The 22,844-nt window shown below is 37.8% G+C and overlaps 1 protein-coding gene across 1 annotated transcript in view; it reads right to left on the reverse strand.

Moving 5' to 3' along the window:
* MALRD1 (MAM and LDL receptor class A domain containing 1) overlaps window positions 1-22,844 on the reverse strand; it is a 592,374-nt gene that overhangs the window by 105,995 nt on the left and 463,535 nt on the right. Inside the window, 2 exon segments of the mRNA XM_032621667.1 lie at window positions 2,011-2,274; window positions 18,353-18,554. Coding sequence (XP_032477558.1) covers window positions 2,011-2,274; window positions 18,353-18,554 — 466 coding nt within the window.

The following is a 22,844-nucleotide window of genomic DNA, read 5'->3' on the forward strand; positions in this document are numbered from 1 at the left end:
TGGCATAAATTACATCCTTAATGAAGATTTGTGAATGAAGGAAGGAAGGAAGGAAGGAGAGCTTATAAAATACCATTCTAAATAAATAGGTGAGCTCAGAGGGAGGGAAAAAAACTGTTATGCTTTCAATTGTTTGGTAAATTGTCACCATCAGATGCTTTTATTCTGTAATTTTGCTCTAGCATTTTGTCCATGGTTTATTTTCATGCAATTTTCCCTACAGAGTCCCAACTCAATAAATATTTTGGACATGGAGAGAAGCAATTCGTTTACAATGCCATCTATTCCTAATGTGGACTTATTTCCCCTTGGAAGAAGAATTTCATATATTACTATCTCATCGAACACCAATTTTCCAACATATGTCTAAAAGTATAAGGATACAGTACCTTCCTAAGCTTCTCTTTAAGTAGCATTGTTATTTGAAGTCAAATACCATATGACTATATTGAACTTAATCTGATGTCTATCAGCCAAATTCCATTAGAGCCTTGATGGGAACAGGGATAAGTAACTTGGCTTCCTCTTCCTCATTCACCTCCATTTGTTTAACTTGCTCCTAAGAAAATATTATAAGACCTCACAAATCGGCTTTATTATAGAAAGAATATACATGTAGGAAATAACAGGGAGATAGAAAGCCAATCTCCAAACCTAAACCAGCAAAAGAAATTCACTGATTTAAGGCAAAAACCTTCAAAAATCCAAAAGTCATCTTCCTTTTCCTTTATTCATCTTCACATCTTTTCCAGTAGTTATCATAATTCTGGATACCCACACAAAACAGGGCACTGAAATACCCTTCTATTTCTCCCAATATCCCCCTCTTACAGTTACCTTCCAAACTTTACTGCTGCCCCCCACAAAAAAGTGGCCACTAACATAGGGCTTATGGAGCTCTATCACTGCAGCCCAAATACAGCATGTTATAATGTGAAACCAAGCAAACAAGGAATTAAATAAAATGTTAGTGATGCTTTGACTCCACCACGATTATGTACCCACCTTAAAAATTTGTGTATTTGTGTAATTACTTAATTAACACTCTTCCTTCCCTATCTGACATAGTCTAATTATAATAAAGACAGAAGTTGACAGATGCAGGACTGGGAATTTTATACTCATTCTCTCAAATCTGCACAGCCCTGTAAGTTAGGTATTACATGGATGGTAAGACTGACTCATATAATGTTGCCCAGATTGTACAGGTAGTAAGTGATAAGGATAAGGTCAACCCTAATGTTCCACAGATTTACTTCTACATTAACTCTTTCCGGTTTTTTTTTTTTTTTTTAATCTTTGGCTGCGCTGGGTCTCCGCCGCTGCGCGACGGCGCCCCCGACCGCGGAGAACCGCCCTGCCGTGGAGCACGGGCTCCAGGCGCACCGGCCCCAGCAGCTGTGGCACACAGGCTCCGCAGCCGTGGCTGGCGGGCTCCAGAGCACAGGCTCAGCAGCCACGGCGCGTGGGCCAAGCCTCTCTGCGGCGTGCGGGATCCTCCCGGACCAGGGCCCGAACCCGCGTCCCCCGCACTGGCAGGCGGACCCCCATCTGCATTAACTCTAATGATGTAACATCTACCCAGGTCCAGGTCCTTCCCCTAGCTACATCTATTCACTAAATGGATATTTGCCCATTTGCTCGAGCCATCTTCATGAACATTTACGGTGGGAAGAAATTATAATTACATGTCTTCAACCCATTCCCACAAACATTTGTTAAAAAGATAATGGATACATAAGAGCATCCCCTACATGAATGATCCAGTTGTAAATAAAAAAGGAAATCACACACATTTAACAGAGATTAGTGTGACTACAAACAAAATGTTTCCAGAAATGCTAAGCGAGGACAATATGCATTGTTTAGCAATATAACACAAACAACTATGTTACTTCTGATACGATCATGGTAACACTCTAGAGAACTTTGCTTTATCTGTCGTGCTCTCTCTATCATTTCCGAACAGCATTTCTCCCCTGGCACACTGAGTGAATGAAAATAACTCACAGCAGCCGGATTCGTCTTCATTAAGGTGACAGTCAGGCACTCCATCACATAGCAGGAGGGATGGGATACACTCGTTGGTAGAGCACTGGAACTTCATCTGATCACAGAGCTGAGGAGGGGGGCTGAGAGAACAATCCATTTCATCAGATCCATCTATGCAGTCTTCCTGTCCATTACATTTCCCTGAGAGGGGCACACACTGGAGTGTGTAGACACAAGAAAACTGATCAGCTTCACACGGTGACGACTGCATTGTGACAGGACCTAAAAAGAGAGCCAGTCATTTTCACATTAGGGGAGTTATCTCTCTGTCTATAGTGTTGAAACATTATAGGATACTCTCATTCTCGCATAAACATGAAACATTTAGCTAATTTAAGTAAATCAATTTTCTATTAGGAGTAATATGAACTCTAACAAAACAGGTCAACATGATTAGAGAATACACCTTATCCTAACCTCAGAAACATTTATATAAAGGGCATCATTACAGTGAAAAAATGACACTTTCAAATAAAAGAAGAAATTTTGATTCATGTTCTTAAATTTGACCATCAGATTTTCCTTGAGGAGTAAAGATACCTTTATACAGTAAGTTAGGCACTTTGAAAAGTTGCAATCACAATTTTAAAATTTAAGTAAATTGGCATTATGTCATTATATCAGTATACAGTTTAGTAACTGTTTCTTAGTGGCCTCAGCTAGGGGAATTTGGCTCCTGAGAACTTGGGGAGGACCGAGTCACAGAACTGAGGTCTGCTATGGTTTTGTCACACTGCTCTTTGCCCTCGAGTCATGATCACATTTCAAAGGTCTAAAAAGTGCAGATATGTGTAGCCATATCTAAAGTGCAGATGTAATCATAGTTTAAGCTAAGATATTACACTAGTGAGAATCTTCAAGATAATGTAATTCATACCCAACCAACCCATTTTATAGATGAGGATACTGAGGCTCATAAATTTTTAACATCCAAAGACATGATGTAAATTTAATGAGCTTTTATCATGTGAAACTGTTCCATAGCAATGGTTTAAGTCAACACTTAAAGCATGAGCAAAGAGTGTTGACTTGCTGCTGTTTCTAGAGGTCAGAGGATCTCTGTGAACATACAGGATTGCACTAATTTGCTGGAATGTTATTAGTGGAACAGTTGTTATACTTCGTATCGTCTCTGGGACAGATGTTGAGGGGCTCATCAGTATTTTAAGGGAAAAGAAAATCAAAAGTAGTGGGGACCAGTTCAGGAACACCTTATTTTGTGTTTTCTACATTTTAAAACTACTATTATTTATGGATAATATAAGAATGATTTGTTTTATACATAAGGATGGTGGTGTGAATTCATTTTAGAAATGAAATTTAAAAGTTACTCTCCCTTACCACTCACTCAGTAGTGGTGACATATCTAGAATATATTTAAATTCAAACTCTGTGATGAAAGTCATGTATATAAGACAATCTTTGTTCATGGAAATAAGCATATTTAAGTGGGAGAGGGATAAATGTATGACTCTGAGACGTTTGTGTCATGTTCTTATTTAACTACCTAAGTCATAGCAGTGCATACAATTGCAGTGTTCCAATGGAAACGTTCTGAATTCAAACTTAGAAAGTAAATTAGATTTCAATTTTTATAAATTTATATGTATAACATATATATATCTTTTGATATTTAACTATTTAACCATGGTCAAATAAATAGTTTCTCTTCATTCTTTTTATTAATCTCACATTGAAGACAGGGCAGACATCCTTACTTTAGTTTCTTTCTCAAATATATTATGGACTAAACTTTCATCTTTATACACTCACCTCAAGGTTGAACCTCAACTGTAGGTTGAAAAGGCTGAATAAACGTTTTGCATGTGATGAAAATCTAGAACCAACCTTAGTAATACACCTATTACTTAGCTAAGCTAAGGTACCGACCTTTTGTTGGGAATAACAACAAAAGGGAATAATTTTCTCTATTTCAAGACAAGCTTCTCACCTTATTCAAAATGAATCACATGTGTGTGTTCCTTTATATTTTTGCTTACATCAGATATGCAAAGTAAAGTTCTCTCTTTTATTTGGAGGCAGCAATTCTGTTAAATTCTAGAATCATTTATATCAAAAGATATTCAAACTCACTTGTTCTAGGTCCTTCTTTACAAGAAAACTGGTGGGCTTTATTGTCTGTAGTGGATTCTGTCTTGAATTGTCCAGAGTTTTCTATCAAGGCCCTCATGCCCCCAGCTGCTGGGAGGTTACCAGATGACAGCTCACAGCTGAGTCTACCTCTAGGATTTTCCCTCTAAAGTCACACAGCCTCCCAGGATCGGCTCCCTTCATTGGCAAATTGGGGATAAGATGGTCCAGCCCCTATGCATCAGTTTGGGACCAGTGCAGCTCCCGAGCTCCCCATGGCATCAGCGTGAGACCCCCTACGGCACCTGTATCAGAGTTCAACCCTCCCTCTGCCCAGCCCTGCTTCCTTCACTTCACAGGGGTTGTTCCTGGGGGAATTTCCAATAAACCTTTTGTATAGGAATCAGGGCCTCAGAGTTCACTTCCCTGGGAACCTAAGATACTATCCCACCATCAAAATGCATCTTGTTTTAAATTAAACGCCCTCCCCACACTGTCGAATCACTTCTCAAATTTTCCGTGGAAATACTTTTGTTGCAAGAGGAACTTGAACTTGCACCCCTAAAGGGACTCTAGGTAGACCCCCTTAGCCAGAAGTAGTTCTCCATAAGCTCAACATTTCTTTTAAGTCTCTTGTTTTATCTGATGAAAATTCTACATTCTACAACGTAGGACATTCAAGCTTTTTCACTCTAAAAGACTTCCTCCAGGAATTCAAATAAAATGAATACTCTTGGAAGATGTACTATGTATATCTTCTGAACTGAATGCCTTCTACTGCATACCCTCTTTGAGAAGTTAAGAAGGTTTCCCTAAAATTTTAATATTAACGTGTTTATTCTTAGGTATCACCCATGGAGTTACCTAATTAAGACAGTTAATGTCTTTCTCATATAATTCTATAAAAAATGAACGATATTAATTGTTCTCTTTTATAACCTGAAAAACGTTAGCACCACCTTAAATGCATATTACTAAGTGAAAACAGTCAATCTTAAAAGCCTACGTATTGTCTGACTCCAGCTTTATGATATTCCGGAAAAGGCAAACAGTGGATATTGTAAAATGGTCGTTGGTTACCCAGAGATGGTAGGAAGGAAGGGAGGAACAAGGGGGGATTTTTAGAGCTGTAAAACTCTTCTTTATGGCTCTGTAATGGTGGATACATGCCATGGCACAGACTGAATGTTTACATCCCCCCCAAATTTCGTATGTTGAGACATAATTCCCAATGTGATGACATTTGGAGGTGGGGTTTTGGGAGCTGATTAGGTCATGAGAGTGGAGCCCTCAGGAATGCAATTAGTGCTCTTATTAAAACTGGCCCTTGCCCTTTCCACTTTGTGAGGACCCAGCAAGAAGGCACTGTTGAGGAAATAGTTTTGCACCAGACACCAAATCTGCCAGCATATTCGTCTTGGACTTTCTAGCCTCCAAAACTATGAGAAAGAAATATTTGTTGTTTGTAGGCATCCAAGTCTATGATATTTCGTTACAGCATTCTGAACAGATTAAGACATGCCATTATACATTTGTCAAAACTCACAGAAATTATAATACCAAGAGTGAATGCTAATGTAAACTATGGGCTTTGGGTGACAGGGATGTGTCAATGTTGATTAGTCAGCTGTAACAAACATAACATTATGGTGCTGGAAGGTTGATTGTGGGGGAGGCAGGTGTACCCAAACTCTGTAATTTACACCTAATTTTGCTGTGAACTGAAAACTGTTTTAAAAAATAAAATGTGTGTGTGTATGAATCTCAGCACCAATATCCCTCAGAATCTACATTCTAGCCCAAGCTCTTCACTAGTGATGGAAAGGGTGGAGGAGAGACACAGGGCAGTGGATGTTGGGTTACCTACAACACGGAGCTGTGATGGAGCTCGCTCTCTCCCCCAACACACAGAGGCTCCAGACTCGAAAGAAAATCAAGAATATATTTTCCGTGCTAGGGAAAATCAAGAGCTGAAGAAGCAGGACATATTAAGAGGCCCCCAAAGAGTTATCATTGTTACTCAGCATCAATATTTGCCACAATGATAGTGAATTCCTTCCTAACTATGAATAGTGATACCACTGCAAATGTCTGAAATTGCATAAAGGAAGAATTTTCTGCCTTCATATAACCTCAGATAATCTAAAACATACATGAATGTGGAAACATATACAAAAATATGAAATGTTAGAGCAGTTGCTGGTCATTTCTTTCTTGTCATGAGGCCTGGAACCCAGAGAGACCCCAGAGGATAAGAGATACATTCCTCTTTTATCATCTCCAGATGGTCCTACACTATATTTCCTGGTCTGACATATCTGTGCTGGTATGGCCTCTTTTATATGCAATGTTGGGCCAGGTTATGTACTTGACCTAATTTAACGCTATTGTTCACTGACAGCTCTATTCCATATTAACTGAACTTTATTTAATAGTCAAAGAATTCCCCAAATGTTAAACTCTTAACTTCTGCTTTAGGGCCAATATTATTAAATAATTCCCCCTTTTAATTCCTGCTTCACATTGCTTCCAAAATACATTTCCTAAAGGAAGAATCCTGTCCAAAACTGGTTCTCCAATGCCTCACAGGGTGGTCCGCTGTCCTTACCAGATTAAGGTCCACTGCCCTGTGGTTATTCAGTGACCTAACTCCTGACTCAGCCTCACCTATATTCTCCCAATAAAGCCTAAAATTGCAGAGGAAATCACGACTATTTCAATTATGACTGTATTGTACTCTTTGCCACCTGGGATGGGGCAGGAAGGAGAACGCAGTTGTCATTCCTGTGAGTGGGAAGGTTTTCACTTACAGATATCATGAGTGGGTGTTTTGGCGCCTAAGATTACATCTTTGTCTCAGTGTAGAAGGCTTGAGATGGAGAGTGGGAAGCTGTCTCTTCATCACACACCACAAATATACACAATTGAAGGAAATCTAAGAGTCTGAGGCAATCGTCTGTGAGGGAATATTGCCGAATTTCAAGTACACTTTGGGGACACCTGTTTTACATGTCTCAGGCAGGTGAAAGGTGAGAGAGGCAGGTACTGAGATGGAGATATCGAGGTGGGCAGTAGAGAAGACCACTCAGGAGTTAGACGTGGCGGTCTCTCAGAGATCTCCCAGCTGTATTGTCTCGACTGCCTCGATGAAAGAGAAACTAGAGAAAGTGGCTGTGATACCCCATAACTTCCAGTTAACAGGGCATTGGCACCAAACACAAATACGTACAACTATGTTTAACTTCATATTAACTTCTGAGGAATATGAATAAGTAGCTTTACCTAAAGTTTGGAGTGTTCTACATGATTGAATTAGTTTTACTTTTAAAACCACGTAATTTTAAGACTAATTTCTGCCTTTCTAATAAAAGAATTTAAAGTGTACAGCTGTATAGCTGAAACTAACACAACACTGTAAATCAACTATACTTCAATAAAAATTGAAAAAAAAGGAAAATACACTTGAAGTCAAAAAGAACTACTAGAAATAGTAGTTCATTCATTGCTTAATAATAAACAAAAATTGATTTATTGAGAAGATAAAAAAATGATCACTTTAATGTGTGTTGGGTTATCTTGCCCCATATGAAACCCTACATGAGGCATACCCAACCAGCATTACCTTAATTACATTGAAATCAGAAAGAGCAGAAAGGGCAAAATGCAAGATCTGGATGTTTCAGCACTTGAACTGACCTCCTAATTGACCAATCATCTGCTCCATCGGGCAGAGAAGACCAACCATGGGCCTGTCATTCCTTTAGACCCCTTTTTATCAAAAACTGGTTATTTCTCTAAACGCATGCTTTCTATTTTGACCAAGTTTATATTAGTGAAAATGATAACTCATACATATAAACCTATTTATTTACTCTTTGTTAAGCCAAGAAACTTGTTTTTGGTTTTCTATTTTCCCATTTCCAACTATTTCCACAAAGAGTAACTGGCCTTTTCTAGGTGAAATGTTCTCATATGCCAATAAGATGCTCTCAGAAAAACTGGTCATTCTGTTGAAGTCACTTGTTTTCAATGAAAAATAAAAAAAACTTTTCTTAAAACAGATTTTTTTAGTGAAGCAGTGTCACTTTCTTATTTTATTTCTTAGGCAACAAACAAACAAGCTTGTTTTCATAAAGTCTGAATGTTTTCCAGATAACAACATATGTGTTCCAGGGAATCAGGAAACCTATAATAGAAGTAGACTTTAATAGCCCAAGGGAACAAAACAGGCCCAGATTGACCTTGGCTATTGAAAAACTCCCACAATCCCTCAGACACACTTGGTCTGGTAAAACACTGGCCCGCTGAATATTTCCAAGTAAAAAGAAAAGAGTCAGCAAAGGTTATGATAATTTTCAAAAATGACTATATGGTAGACAAATGACTAACTCACCATACCATATTTTATTTTAAATATACATATATATTTATATACTATGGATACATAAATATATATGATTATGTGGTAAACATCATTGTTCATATAAAAGCATTCACCTTTAAGACAGTGTTGGGACAGTGAACTGTGGTTTATCTTCACATTCAATATGGGGAACCGGTCAAACCCAGGCTAATGGAGTATGGTTCCTACTGGGACTGATTTTTCCATGGTTGTCATTTAGATTTCTTCCCCCTAATTCAATAAAATTCCTTCCAGCCTGAAGATCAGCAGGAAACCCAATAAGAACCACCTCACAGTATAACAGACAAGCTCCACCAAATGTAGTTAAGAGGGAATCCAGATCTTTCTCCCATAAGCCTGCTTGGTATTAGCTTTTAATGCCATTTTCCAGTTCTTGTGTTTTTTCCTTCTAATCTAGTGTCCCTTCCAGGAATAAAGGGGAATTATCCCATCATTTGACAAACTGGGAGGACTTCACGAACTCTGACTGCAATAATAGATTTAAAACCTAATAATATTCTATAAGCCGATAAGTGAATCAGGATTGACCGAGAATCATTTTCATTCCGTTTTTTGTACATTCATCGCTATCTGTTTAAAAATTAGGCCCATGAATCACTAACTGAATCAAAATTATAAAAATGACCCATGCGTTAAAACCATGTTCTAAATCATTTATCTACAGTGCTATATCTCTTCCTATATAAAATGGATATCTACTCTATATCATACACTTATTTCAAATTTATATTTTTATCAATCAACCTAAAGTTAAAGATACTCATACTCACTAAAATTTTCTTTAAAAGACAAGATAATGACAATGGAGATTTTTCAATGGAGAGGAACTGAAAATGACAGAAAACAGGCTACACATATCACAAAATACCATGTAAGATATATCACAGGAGAGCTGCAAACTTAAGGCCTTAACAATCTGGAACAGAGTTTGGTTTCCTGCTGGGGATATTAAGGATAAATTCATGAAGAAGGTGGCTTTTGCTCTGCCCTTGAAAGTGAAAAAGGACTTACACAAGAGGAGATAAAGGGCAGGGCATCTCCAGCCTGAGAGCAGTAAGATTAAAGTCAATGAGACGAGAGGACAGAATATGGGACATGACTAGAGAAAGGCAAGAGGTCTTATTTTAAGGGATCATTTCATAACCAGAATCAGAGAGATAAGACAGGAGCTGCGACAAAGGATAAGAAACATATTCAGTAGGCAATTGACAGCCTCTAAGCATTTTTCTTCTTTACAACTTGTATGAATTTATGTATTTTGATTAGTCTCAGTTTTATTTCATCTCTCACCATTGGAGTATAGATAGAAAATTTATTGTTTCTGGTCAGCTTTGTAAATTGGTCCAGATGGTTGCAGAATATTCAAGCTCGATTATGATTTTTTCAAAAAGAAGTGGAATGGTCGTCAGCCAGAGGTGGCTGATGTGGAAATTAGAAATGAAAATGTAACTTACAAGACTCTGAAGTTTAGACATATGATTTGGGCTTGGTCAACAGTATGCTTCCAACCAGCTCCTTTAATTTTTTTTTTTTTTTTTTTTTTTTTTTTTTTTTTTGCGGTACGCGGGCCTCTCACTGTTGTGGCCTCTCCCGTTGAGGAGCACAGGCTCCGGACGCGCAGGCCCAGCGGCCATGGCTCACGGGCCCAGCCGCTCTGCAGCATGTGGGATCTTCCCGGACCGGGGCACGAACCCGTGTCCCCTGCATTGGCAGGCAGACTCCCAACCGCTGCGCCACCAGAAAAGCCCCAGCTCCTTTAATTTTAAGGGAGTGACAAAGGGACGATTAGAGATTACTCATAATGGTGGCAGGAAAGTAGACAGCCCAGCGCTGAAGGAAGTATTCATAGGCAGTGGACTTAGGTAGTTTCAACCTCTGGCTTACTCAGTCTTACTCACTTCCCACTTATTTTTCTGTCTTAGATTCTTAGTTTTACACTTAATTTTTGGAGCAATCCAATATTCTTTCAGTAAGCTTATTTTCTGCCTTTAAGTGAGCCCGAGTCAGCTTCTGTTGCTTGCAATAAAAAATTCTTTTTGTTATCGTGGTGAATAAGAAAAATGCAGGGTCTACTTTTCTGGAACTTACACTATAGTAGGGACTAGAAGATTAAGCCGGTAGTTACGTGTGTGTGTGTAAATTAGATAAGTCTGTTATGCAGCCATAACAGGGATTCCGATGAGTAATAAGAAGGTCTTGAAGTAGAGTTTGAGCTGTAAAATGGAACTGAGGGGGAAAAAAGAAGGCAGAATCTCTGGTTTCAAAGTGGATATTGAGAAAAGGATAAAGGCACTCAAAAATTGATGACATCTCTTTATGGTTCGTAACCAAGAGGTTTTTGAGGCTTTTTTAAAAAATATAAACTCATACAAATGGTACAAATATCCTTATTATGAGATAAGTTTTCATGAGCAAACTCTTCATCCATTATGAGAAGTAAATGTGCTCATTCTTTGCCCTGGACCACAGCCATAGTTTTCACTCCTCTGTCCAGCTGGGAGGAAAGGAGCATCATTAACCCTTAGGCTCCTTCCTCTGACGTGTGTGTATGGCAGCCTGTTGTACTGCTTCACCAAAGCTGACTGTGTGCTTTTCTTCTCAAATACACCTTCAGTGAGGTCATACTGGCAACCTGAAATTAACCATGTTGGGGGTATTTAACCAAGGAAATAGGGAAATGCTACACATCAGGGATTCTTTCCCCCTTGATAGCTAGTCTACCAACACACCACTGAATATTTCTTATGAATATTCATTGATGGCTCAATAAGTTACTTCCATATACTTGATGCTGCCTTCAAGTCAAATGAAATCATCTTAGAACTATAGTTTTAGAGCTGAGAGAGTTTCAAACGCACTTTATAATATTTTAGGCTTCCACGTATGCATCATTATCCCAATATGTCCTTAGTTTGTAAATTCCTGGAGAGCTGGCGATAATATTATAGGCACATATGTCCTTCCAATCTAAATCCAGGACAGCACGCAGTAGATTCTCAACTTTGACTAAATGAAGGGCAGACTTACTCAAGTTCACAAATACAGCAAGTAGCAAGAAGTCTTCTGTGTCTTCCTGCAATGACATTTCTGCCATAACCCTAGATCCCTTTGAACTCCCTCCTCATTCTCTCTGGACTCTCTTCTTTTCTATGTCATTCTCTATGCCTCCCTTCTGCCTTCCTAATCCTCCTTTACAAACCAAGTCCCATATGATCATAAAACGGGAGACCTGAAAGGGACTTAAGAGATTGTCTATATCATTTCCCTGATGACAAAACATGGTCTAAGGAGTTTCAATTAGTTTCTTAAAATTATACAAGTATTTAGTGATACAGTCATGATTTAGACTCATGTCTCCAAATTTTTAGTATAGTTGTCATCTATCACTCAATATAGCCACACAGAATCTATCGGATTCTCTCTGTGTCTCTCTTTGTCTCTGTCTCTGTCTCTCTTAACCTCCCAAACAAGGGTTTGAAAATAAGACTGGAGGCAGAGTTCATCGGTGGTAGTGAAAGGAGGTACCATATGTCGATAAATTCAGTTGATGACTTTTACTTATTCATCTACTCATTTGACATATTTCTTTATTCATAGGACATGTTTATTGAGTAGCTCCTATATAACAGGACTCTTCTAGGCATGTAGAATACATCACTGAAGATGATATAAATGATGAAGATGATGAAAACAGACAAATGTCTCCATCTTTAAATAATTTGCATTCAAGAGAATATACCTGTCCTGGAAATGCTCCAGAGTAATACTTGCTGCTCAAATTCAGAGATGTGAAACAAGAATGAAAATCTCTATTCCAGAATGACGTGAGAGCCCCTGTTGTTTAGCAGTGATAATATAAACAAGGAGAACTTGTGGCTGCTTATTCCCCTTGAATGCCTTATGAATTTCATTATTTGTTTGGCACCTTGCTAGTTACTCTCATTTTATATTTACCAAGTCAATTTTAAAAAAGGATGCCCTAGGATAATATTTCTTTTCTTTGCATTCACTTCCTGAAGATCATTTTCTTTCAATTTAACAAAAAAATCTAGTTGGAAAGTTTGTTCATAAAGTTAATCCCTAAAACTGGAGTTCTCTTAGATTTAAAATCCAGAGCAGCGTCCCTTGTTATTTACTGTGTATTTAAATAATGGAGCATCGGACTCAGTACATTTCAATTAGGAATGTTAATCAGTAGAAGACAAGATGTTGCAGAATTATTCTTAGTTTTTTTTTTTGTCTGAAATAGTTAATGCTTTACAAAACAGAAGTAAAGTCATGGATGTAGAAAACAAACTTATGGTTACCAGGGGATAAGTGGGGGGAGGGATAAATTGGGAGATTGGGATTGACATATACACACTACTATATACAAAATAGATAACTAATAAGAACCTGCTGTATAGCACAGGGAGCTCTACTCAATACTCTATAATGGTCTGTGTGGGAAGAGAATCTAAAAAAAAAAGAGTGGATATATGTATATGTATAACTAATTCACTTTGCTGTACACCTGAAGCTAACACAACACTGTTAATCAACTATGCTCCAATAAAAATTTTTTAAAAAATTAGTTACTGCAACTCTTTCCAGGAAAGGCACATTTCCTAAATCTTGATGATAATCATTTCATGGATAAGAAAAATGGGGTCAAGTGGGTAGTAAGTGTTTTAATGACAATTTGAACCCAGTTCTTGGTTATAAAATAGACATCAGTGTTCCCAGTTGTACTAGTTTCCTAGGGATGCCATAACAAAGTACCAAAAACTGGATGGCTTAAAATGATAGACATTTATTCTCTCACAGTTCCACAGGCCAGAAGTCTGAAATTCAAGGTGCTGACAGAGACACACTATCTCTGAAGGCTCTAGGGGAGAACCCAGTCCATTCCTTTCTCTAAGCTTCTGGTTTTCCTGGCCATCCTTGTCATGCCTTTACTCAGAGATGCACCACTTCAATCTCTGCCTCCTTCATCACATGATGTTCTTCCTGCGTGTCTGTAATATTATATTAAGGGCCAACCCTACTCCAGTATGACCTCATTTTAACTCGCATCTTAATTACATCTGCAAAGACCTTACTTCCAAATAAGCTCACATTTTGAGGACCTGGGAAGGCCATGGATTTGGAGGAGGACACTATTCAACCCAGAACACCAAAATAATCTGCTTCCTACCTAACATTCCCCTTCCAGCTGTGTCTACTGGTATTTGCCCCCTTATTAGACTCCTGAAAAAAATTCTGTAGATATGCACCATATCTTCAAGTACGCTACATTTTCTCACTCACTGTTGCTTCAAATACTGTACAATGTCTTGTATAGTTTTAAAGGCAGCAATGTCCTACCAGCCCTGTAAAATGTTTCTTCACCAGGGAGAAAAATGTGTTCCTTCTTGTTTCAAATTATAGAACAAAAATAGAAAACACCTTCCACCCTGGAAACTCACATGGTTAAAAAAACCAGGCTCTATGAAAATAAATGCATTTCTCTGCCGACTCAGAATTGCTGGAGATGCTTTATTGCATCAAGGATGTCTCCATTTAGAAAATGTTTCCCTGGGAAACCTGAAGTAATTAAAGGAAGGATAGAGAAGTAATAACGCAGAAACTAAAGATCTGTGGGGTAGGGGAGGGGTCGCCATTATAGGGCAGTCTTCGAAATGGAAAGAAAACTACAGGTAACTTATGGTGACAAATGCTGTAGTTCTACATCCCTTCATATTATGGAAGAGTGTATCTTATTGAGGGTGTGTGGGGAGAATGGTCAAAACAACCAAAAAACCTAATATGAGGTTGAAATGAAGTTGAGAGTTTTTAATCTTAGGATGCTGTTTTTAATCTTAGGATGTTAATCTGGACATCAGAAAATGTAATATGCTAAATGTAAACATCTGGATGCCTTATTATAGATTTGGAGAATATTATCTAAGTTAATTTAGCTTGCCTAGTTCACTTGAATCGAGACCGAGCTAATTAAGGAAAGATGGAAGCAGCAAGTATTCAATAGTTTTGATGGTAGAGAATTTTTCACATTCTCTGCGAGCTGAGTGAAGAAGGACACACATAGATGAATACTGGAAACATTTATCTAATCTTTCTCTTGCTTTGTTCAACAAATACTCATTGTAGAAGGCCCTGTACCATCTGAATTTTAACATTTTTTTACAACTATATTCCATTGGAAAACTGTGTCCCATCCTGGGCATTTTCATTCAATAAAATTAGAATATTTGCAGAGAACTTCATTGAAATTTGATCAGTTTTAAATGTTATGTGATAATAATGCTTCCTTTATACAGTATTACTAGGAAATGAAGTTTTCCTTGCTAAGTGCTAACACTTCGAAGACCATTTTTACCAAACGTTTCAGAGGCATAAATATATAATTGCTATTTTTTTCTTTTTAAAAAACCTTTAAAAATTCCATGTGAGGAGAGTGACATCAGAAAGATGGTAGAATAGGAGGTCTCTAGCTCACATCCCTCCAACCCCAAACAACAAACTAGCAGTCATCCATGGACAAAAGTGCCTTCGTGGGAGCTTTAGGATCCCGGCAGGAGTTGTGAAACTCTGGTGAAGCCCAAGACCAGGGAGAGCTGCTTTGAGAAGGGAGGCCCATGCTCTGGTGGCAGGTTCACTGAAAGTGGTCCTGGATACAGACCAAAAGTAGCCCCATTTCCCAGTGGACTCAGCTACAGCCATGCTTGGCCACACTTCTACAACCAGCCCAACATGCCAAGAGGTGGGGGAGGACCCATGCCTGTCTGTGCCCCATTAAGAGGCCGGCTGACCTTGGACTTGACTGAAGATCCTGCAGCAGTCCTATGACCCAGTTCCAGCCCTGCTCTACTGCATTCCAGGAGTTAGTCCTGCCTACACACATTTGTGCCCCTGGAAGCAGGCCCGCTGACGTCAGTCCTGGCTGTGGACCGTGGAGCTGCCCTGTGACTAGTTCCAACCCTGCTCTACCACGGTTCAGTTCCTGCTCCCTCAGCAACCAGGAGGAGCCCTGTGTGTACTCCCAGTCACAGGCCTGCTGGCTTCAATCTGACCATGGTCCCTGAGGCGGCCTAGTGACCTGGCTTGAATCCCACATCATGTGATTCCCAGAGAACAAGAGAGAAAGAGAAAAAGGCAGAAAGTTTACCTAGAGAAATAATGGCCAAAAACATCCTAAATCTTGGAAGGGATATAGAAATCCAGACTCATGAAGCTCAAAAGTGCCCAAACAGGGCTTCCCTGGTGGCACAGTGATTGAGAGTCCGTCTGCCGATGCAGGGGAAATGGGTTCGTGCCCCCGTCCGTGAGGATTCCACATGCCGCGGAGCGGCTGGGCCCGTGAGCCATGGCCGCTGAGCCTGCGCGTCCGGAGCCTGTGCTCCGCAACGGGAGAGGCCACAACAGTGAGAGGCCCGCGTACCGCAAAAAAAACAAAACAAAACAAAAAAAGTGCCCAAACAGGATCAGCTCAAAGAAGTCTACCCAGATACACATTATAATTAAATCATTAAGAGTCAAAGAAAAGAAAGAATTTTGAAAGCAGCAAGAGCAAAATAACTTGCCACATACAAAAGAACCTCCCTGAGGCTATCAGCAGATTTCTCAGCAGGATTTTTCAAGGGATTTTTTCCTGAGACGAACGGTGACAAAAATAATTTGGTTGCAGTTACAGGCACATTTGGAGGAAGGGAAGAGAAAATTAAGGAAGTTCCTTATAAACAGGCTCTATTTTCTGTTCAAAGGATATAAGAACATTGGCAGAGTGAAGAAAGTTCAAGGAAGAGACGAGGATTTGAGGATTGTCGTAGAAAAGTAGTGCCAGGGAATGGTCCTAAACCTGCATCTAGGACTGTTGGGAGTCCAGCTAAAGTGATAAGTTGAAATTTTTAGTGGTCCCAATGAGTATGACCAGTAGCAGTTTGGAAAATGCAAATAGCTACGGCTACTGTAAGTCAATTTCAAAGACTGATAAAGCCATTATACGGAACATTAGCTAGATACTTGTATCTATTCTACAGGGATGGTCTGATAAATAAATGTGTTAATACTTGCAAAGTACTTAGCAGAGTCCCTGGAACATAATTAGGACCCAAATTTATGTTAAAATGAAAAAAAGAGGACAGAATTCAAAGTGCTTGATTAAGAATGGAATTGAGGTGTTAGATCATTAAATCTGAGACCATTAGGGGAAAAGTATAAAAAGGTTGTTTTATGGAAAAAAACAGGAAACATTGCAAATCTAGAGTTGCATTTTTTCTTATTACTTACGTTGGAAAACAGGTTTAGGAGGAGTAGAAGACATAAATGTAGAAGACATGATTAGATTATAGTTTTCAAAAAGTAGAAGACATAATGATTAGATTATATTTTTCAACCCTAAATTTTCAGAGGGGATGATAAAGTTCAGAATATAACTATGGGAGTTGGTTAATGAGGAAAAATATTTATGAAAGTTACTAGAATTTAAGAGGCCAATGTTTCACACAGTTTGATTCACCTGGAGGTTGAGATTGCCCAGGATTTAGAATCCAGTGGAAAACCATGAGAAAAAGAACCCAGATGTGTGGCTTTAAAAGAGAAGAAAATTTTGAATAAAGGCTGTAAGAACAGAATTTTGAAAGAGGCATGGAGTAGTCTGAAAGGCAATGATCCTACTCTCTAATGTTGATAACGTGAAGAATTTACAAGAGAACAAATAGCTACTTAAGTGGAAGCATCTTAAACATTAGAAATTCAGATTTCAGTTAAGCGAATGATTTCTAAGAAAAGGAGTTACTGACAAGATTTTTTTTTTCTTTATGCAATAGAATCAGAGTTCTAGATTGTAGTGTAGAAACAGAAGGGAAATGGCCCAGGGAAAGGGAAAAGCTAATATGGATGGAAAAGACTGTCTGGAAGATGACAGGTGAACAGAGGAATCTTTACTTCGTGCAGTTGTTGTGAACCTTTGGAAATAAAGAAAGTAGACAATAAAGCTATACTGATGGAACTAAATTTTCTCTGGGTTTCTTTTTTTTTTTTTTTTAAACATCTTTATTGGGGTATAATTGCTTTACAATGGTGTGTTAGTTTCTGCTTTATAACAAAGTGAATCAGCTATACATATACATATGTTCCCATATGTCTTCCCTCTTGCGTCTCCCTCCCTCCCACTCTCCCCATCCCACCCTTCCAGGCTGTCACAAAGCACCGAGCTAATATCCCTGTGCCTTGCGGCTGCTTCCCCCCAGCTATCTACCTTACTACGTTTGTTAGTGTGTATATGTCCATGACTCTCTCTCACCCTGTCAAAACTCACCCTTCCCCCTCCCCATATCCTCAAGTCCGTTCTCCAGTAGGTCTGCGTCGTCTTTATTCCTGTCTTACCCCTAGGTTCTTCATGACATTTTTTTCCCTTAAATTCCATATATATGTGTTAGCATACGGTATTTGTCTTTTTCTTTCTGACTTACTTCACTCTGTATGACAGACTCTAGGTCTATCCATCTCATTACAAATAGCTCAATTTCATTTCTTTTTAAGGCTGAGTAATATTCCATTGTGTATCTGGGTTTCTTAAAGAATTTTAGTCTAAGCTATTCTGTTGCCTAGAGGATATGAAAATTTCATGATAAAGTTTCATGGAGAGAAAAACTTTACCTCCGACAGTACATACTGTTCTTTCTACAATGTATGAGTAGGACTGGACGTGAAAGGAAATGCAATGCCTCAGAAAATCCCCATTCTTCTATATTCAGATATTTAAAACAATCCTTGAACATCCCATTTTCTGAAGGGATGGCTTACCTCCAAATATACATTCTGGGGTAAAGGAGATGTCATCAAGGGCAATAAAGATGTTCTCTTTTCCGCTCAGATCAGCTTCAAATACCACCTTAAATGGACTGTTACTGGAGAGAGGTACATGTCCATACATCCAACCGGTTCTTTTATTGCCAATCACTGACCACACCAGGATGTTTAGTCCAGATTCCTCAACAGTATACACCTAAAAATGGGGAAGAAAAAGAAACAAACAGAGAAAAATCAACTCTTCATTGTTTGGATGTTAGAGGCATATGGGCATCCAGGTTGTTGTTGAAAGAATGGAATCTAGCAATGCGACAACTCAATAATAATACTTTTAATCATCCTTGATGTACAATCTGTTCTATAACATAGTGGGCAAGATCCAGCTTATACTCAGGCAAGCTGTGGTTATAAAGTGAGACTATGGATGTTATATTTCCTTTGGTGAGTCAGACCTTTGTTTAGTTTTGACATATCAATTTCTGTGTACCAAATTAGACATGGCCCCAAACTGTAACTATCTCAAGTATCTACAAAGCTGGTGGAGGTGTACAACTAGAATTTTTCACCACTTAAAAAAACTTCATCCATCTCGACTAAGGTGTGTTACTGTAGAAAATCCTCATAGTAAATGAATATGAGAGTAAACAAGTCATTTCAGGAACCAATCTGTGGAAAATATTTAACATTTTGACAGACAGAAAATCTATCTGAATTAACTAACATCAATATTCAGGACTTTTTAAAGTATAAGGACTAACAGATTCAAAGGGAAGAGAAATAGAAATAGAGCTTGTTTTGAAACCAACCACCATGACAAGTTCTGATCTTTTTTTAAACAATAAAAACAATTCCGAACAAAACAAAAACAGACATTTCCTAGCGTTCTTCAAAAAAATCTATTTAAACAACAAAAAATAAAGTTGAAAAGATACTTTCCTACATTTTTTTGCACCAAAATTTTATGATTACCATTTCCTTAGTTGCTATACATATGTATAATATATACATATATATATTATACATATATAATGTACTTTTAAGGTACTTCAGCAATCACTTATACAATCCTTTCTTTTACACGGGAAAAATAAGGCTCAGAGTAAAGAATACTCATGGATAGTAATTTTCTTCTATTGCAATATTCTTTTTCTTCAATGACATTTCCCTTTACTGAAAAATCTTACTTCCTCACTTTTTTCTTAGTGTCAAAATTTATCTACAGATAATTTATCCTATAAAAATCTATCCAAATTTTATACTGTTAGAAGGAGAGGACAATATCACTCATTCTGTTACACATGATATTATATTGACATTCTAGGAGTCTTACCAAAAACCACTAAATAATTCAGACCAGAAATTAAGCATACTGCCAATGAGCACTACTACAAAAAGTCTAAGGTCAAGTCAGAAATCCAGCTCTTAATGGACATTAAACATAATACCAACAATAAATCAAGATGACAGACTAAAAAAAAAAAAGAAAAGAAAAACTTGCCTGAAGCTTGGAAACCTGAAAAGTGAGACTTTAACACCAACATTTTGGAAAAGCAGACAGTTCTTAAGTAAAAATTACCTTTCATATTTGATTTCTTGAAAAATAAAATAAGCTAAGATTCAATATGAAAGGAATTTGGGTCAGTTGACTGTTTTCCGTCTCACACATAAGCAAACACTCACTCCAAAGAGTCTTCAGCTCCAAGATTTAGTGAATACTTAGTTTTCAAATTCATACAAATTTTACCCATTTTTTAAAAGTTAAAAAGAAATACGTATGAAGCTTCTGACTGACCTTGATAACAGGACAACTCTACAAAATCAAACTAAGTTGAGCCCTCCTTTTGCATCAATCCTGGATTACATCACAGAGATTTAAAAAGAAATAGCTTTATTTTATTTATTTTATAACTCTTTTTCTGGGAAAATCATCTCAGAAAACCAAATTTCATGAAAATATAACACAACCTTTTCTGGTTTTATCCAAAACTCTAGCATACGTGTGTTTTATTTATTAATGTATTATTTTTATTGTTTTAACACTTCATTTTATTCTCTGCTTTCAGTCTTTTTAATCTTCAATCGATCCTACATGCTCTTGACAGATTCCCTTTCCTTCCATTCTCCTTTTACTCTACTTCTCAAAACCCCACCATGACACCTCCTGGCCATCCCTCTTGTACCCTCTCATCATGAGCATTAACTCTCCAATATATGTCAACCTATTTTTATCCCATTATTTCATCCTACTACAGTCCAAATTAATTCTGGTTGAGTTTACTAACTTACTACTTAATTTCAACAAAACTTTTTGACAAGTTCATTAGTTGTTTCAATAGTAATATGTATTTATGGAACCACCAGTGTATTAAATTGAACAACTGCATGTCATGTAAAGTGATTTTTGTAGCCACAATGGCCAATAGAAAAACTAGAAGAATCATTTATGGACTCCTTTTAATGCTGGATTTTATTTATGGCCAATGGGACACCCACTAAAGACTAAAATTATGGTATGTATTTTTTGCCTTTCAACAGAAATAATACTCAGTGTCTCCTGAGACTTTTTTTGTGTGTATGTATATGATAATGCTCAGCAAAGTATTTATTTTAAAAAACTTTTAAACAACTATCATTTTTTTTTTTTTTTTTGCGGTACGTGGGCCTCTCACTGTTGTGGCCTCTCCCGCTGTGGAGCACAGGCTCCGGACGCGCAGGCTCAGCGGCCATGGCTCACGGGCCCAGCCGCTCCGCGGCATGTGGGATCCTCCCGGACCGGGGCACGAACCCGTGTCCCCTGCGTCGGCAGGCGGACTCTCAGCCACTGTGCCACCAGGGAAGCCCTAAACAACTATCACTTTGAAAAATTAAAGTGGCTAATGTCTTCAAAGCTAATTAATTCTAAATTCATTTGTTTCTAATTTTGTATTTTAATACACAAATTTTACTGAAAAGCAATTCATGTTGCAATAACAACATTATTTGAAATAGCTTTATAAAAATCAACTGCTAGATAAATAATCTGGTTACTTCTACTTTGATATTCTACATTTTGGTTGAACACCCACCAGTAATATAATAATTGTTAACATTATATACTGTAAAACAACCATTGTTACCATGATTTTTATTATAAAAGCAAAATGTATTCAAAGAATATATAAAGATATAATGAAGTTTATGTATTGATATTATAATCAAGTTTATATTATATTCAAAGGTGATATTATAATCCAAGCTTATAATGTAGGGTAGGAAAAACTTAAAGAGAACTTGCTAAATCAAAAACATAGATAGTCAGAATAAAATAATATTATACCATTTAAATACAAATATTATAACATTAACCAGTTAAATTTATGTCAAGGATTTGAGAAAGCAACTCCTCAGCATTTGTTTAGAATGAACATTCCTCTGGAGGAGAACACTCAGCAACAGGTAATAGAAAATATGGGTGATGATGATTAAATTCCAGAAGAGTATGGCTCTTAGAGACCAGCTTCCTCAACAATATCCATGTATCTAGGTTGTCCAGATAAAGAATTAAAAGAACTCGACCAGTAGCTTTTCCTAAAGTTCCTCTCCTGCAACTAGTCAGTCTCCAGGTTCCTGAAACACTGAAGGCAGGTCCCAGTGCTGATTTAGAGACTCTGAATGGACACTTTTGGATAACGGAAACATTTATCCATTTCATCACCTACTTAGCTCATTAAAGTTAGGGTGTAAAATGCATCAGTGAGAGGAAACCTTGGCTTTACTTGGCCCTCAGTTAACTCTCAGCTGTTCTGCTAGGTGTCTGCTCTTTAATCACTACTGATAGGGCAATGCAATGAACTGAGCTGTACTTAATCCTTAGCAGTGCACAATTTCTCATGGTTTCATTTGAAAACACTCAAATTTTATATGAGAGGAAAGAAAATAATCAAAAGCAATGAAAAGGGAAATTTCCCTCAAAAGGGAGGTTATAGGCTTTATATTCATTTAATAAAGGATAGAAATAACAATAATATTGCCCATATTAATAAAATCTAGAACATTCACATATGTTATGTTATATGAACACTACCACATGTAGTAGATGTAGGGTAAGACTATTAACTTCCCTTTACAGATCTGGGGTTAGAAATCTGGGGTAGAGAGAGGTTAAACAATTCATTACATATGTACAGCACAGACCTCTAGTCTCCAGGACAGCAATGTAAGGAGCTTGAAATTGTTACTCTAGTCCTCACGACAAGAGAAAAGCTGAATAAACCGAAAATCAACAACTCTTCTTAAATTCTTCAGTGAATTGAGGTCACAGAGCAATCATAACTGCTGCCTCCAAAATTGGAGAGAGAGATAGGCAGATGCTGAGAATCACGACTTACTAAAACAGAAACCAAGGGACAGAAACCCCTGTGGGGACCAGTAATGAGATCGAAAAGCCTAAACTGTAGTTAATGAATTGCTGAAGACTCACTGTGGACAAGTTTGAAAGTTAAAAAAT

Source organism: Phocoena sinus, chromosome 2, assembly GCF_008692025.1.
Source record: "Phocoena sinus isolate mPhoSin1 chromosome 2, mPhoSin1.pri, whole genome shotgun sequence".
Classification (NCBI taxonomy): Eukaryota; Metazoa; Chordata; class Mammalia; order Artiodactyla; family Phocoenidae; genus Phocoena; species Phocoena sinus.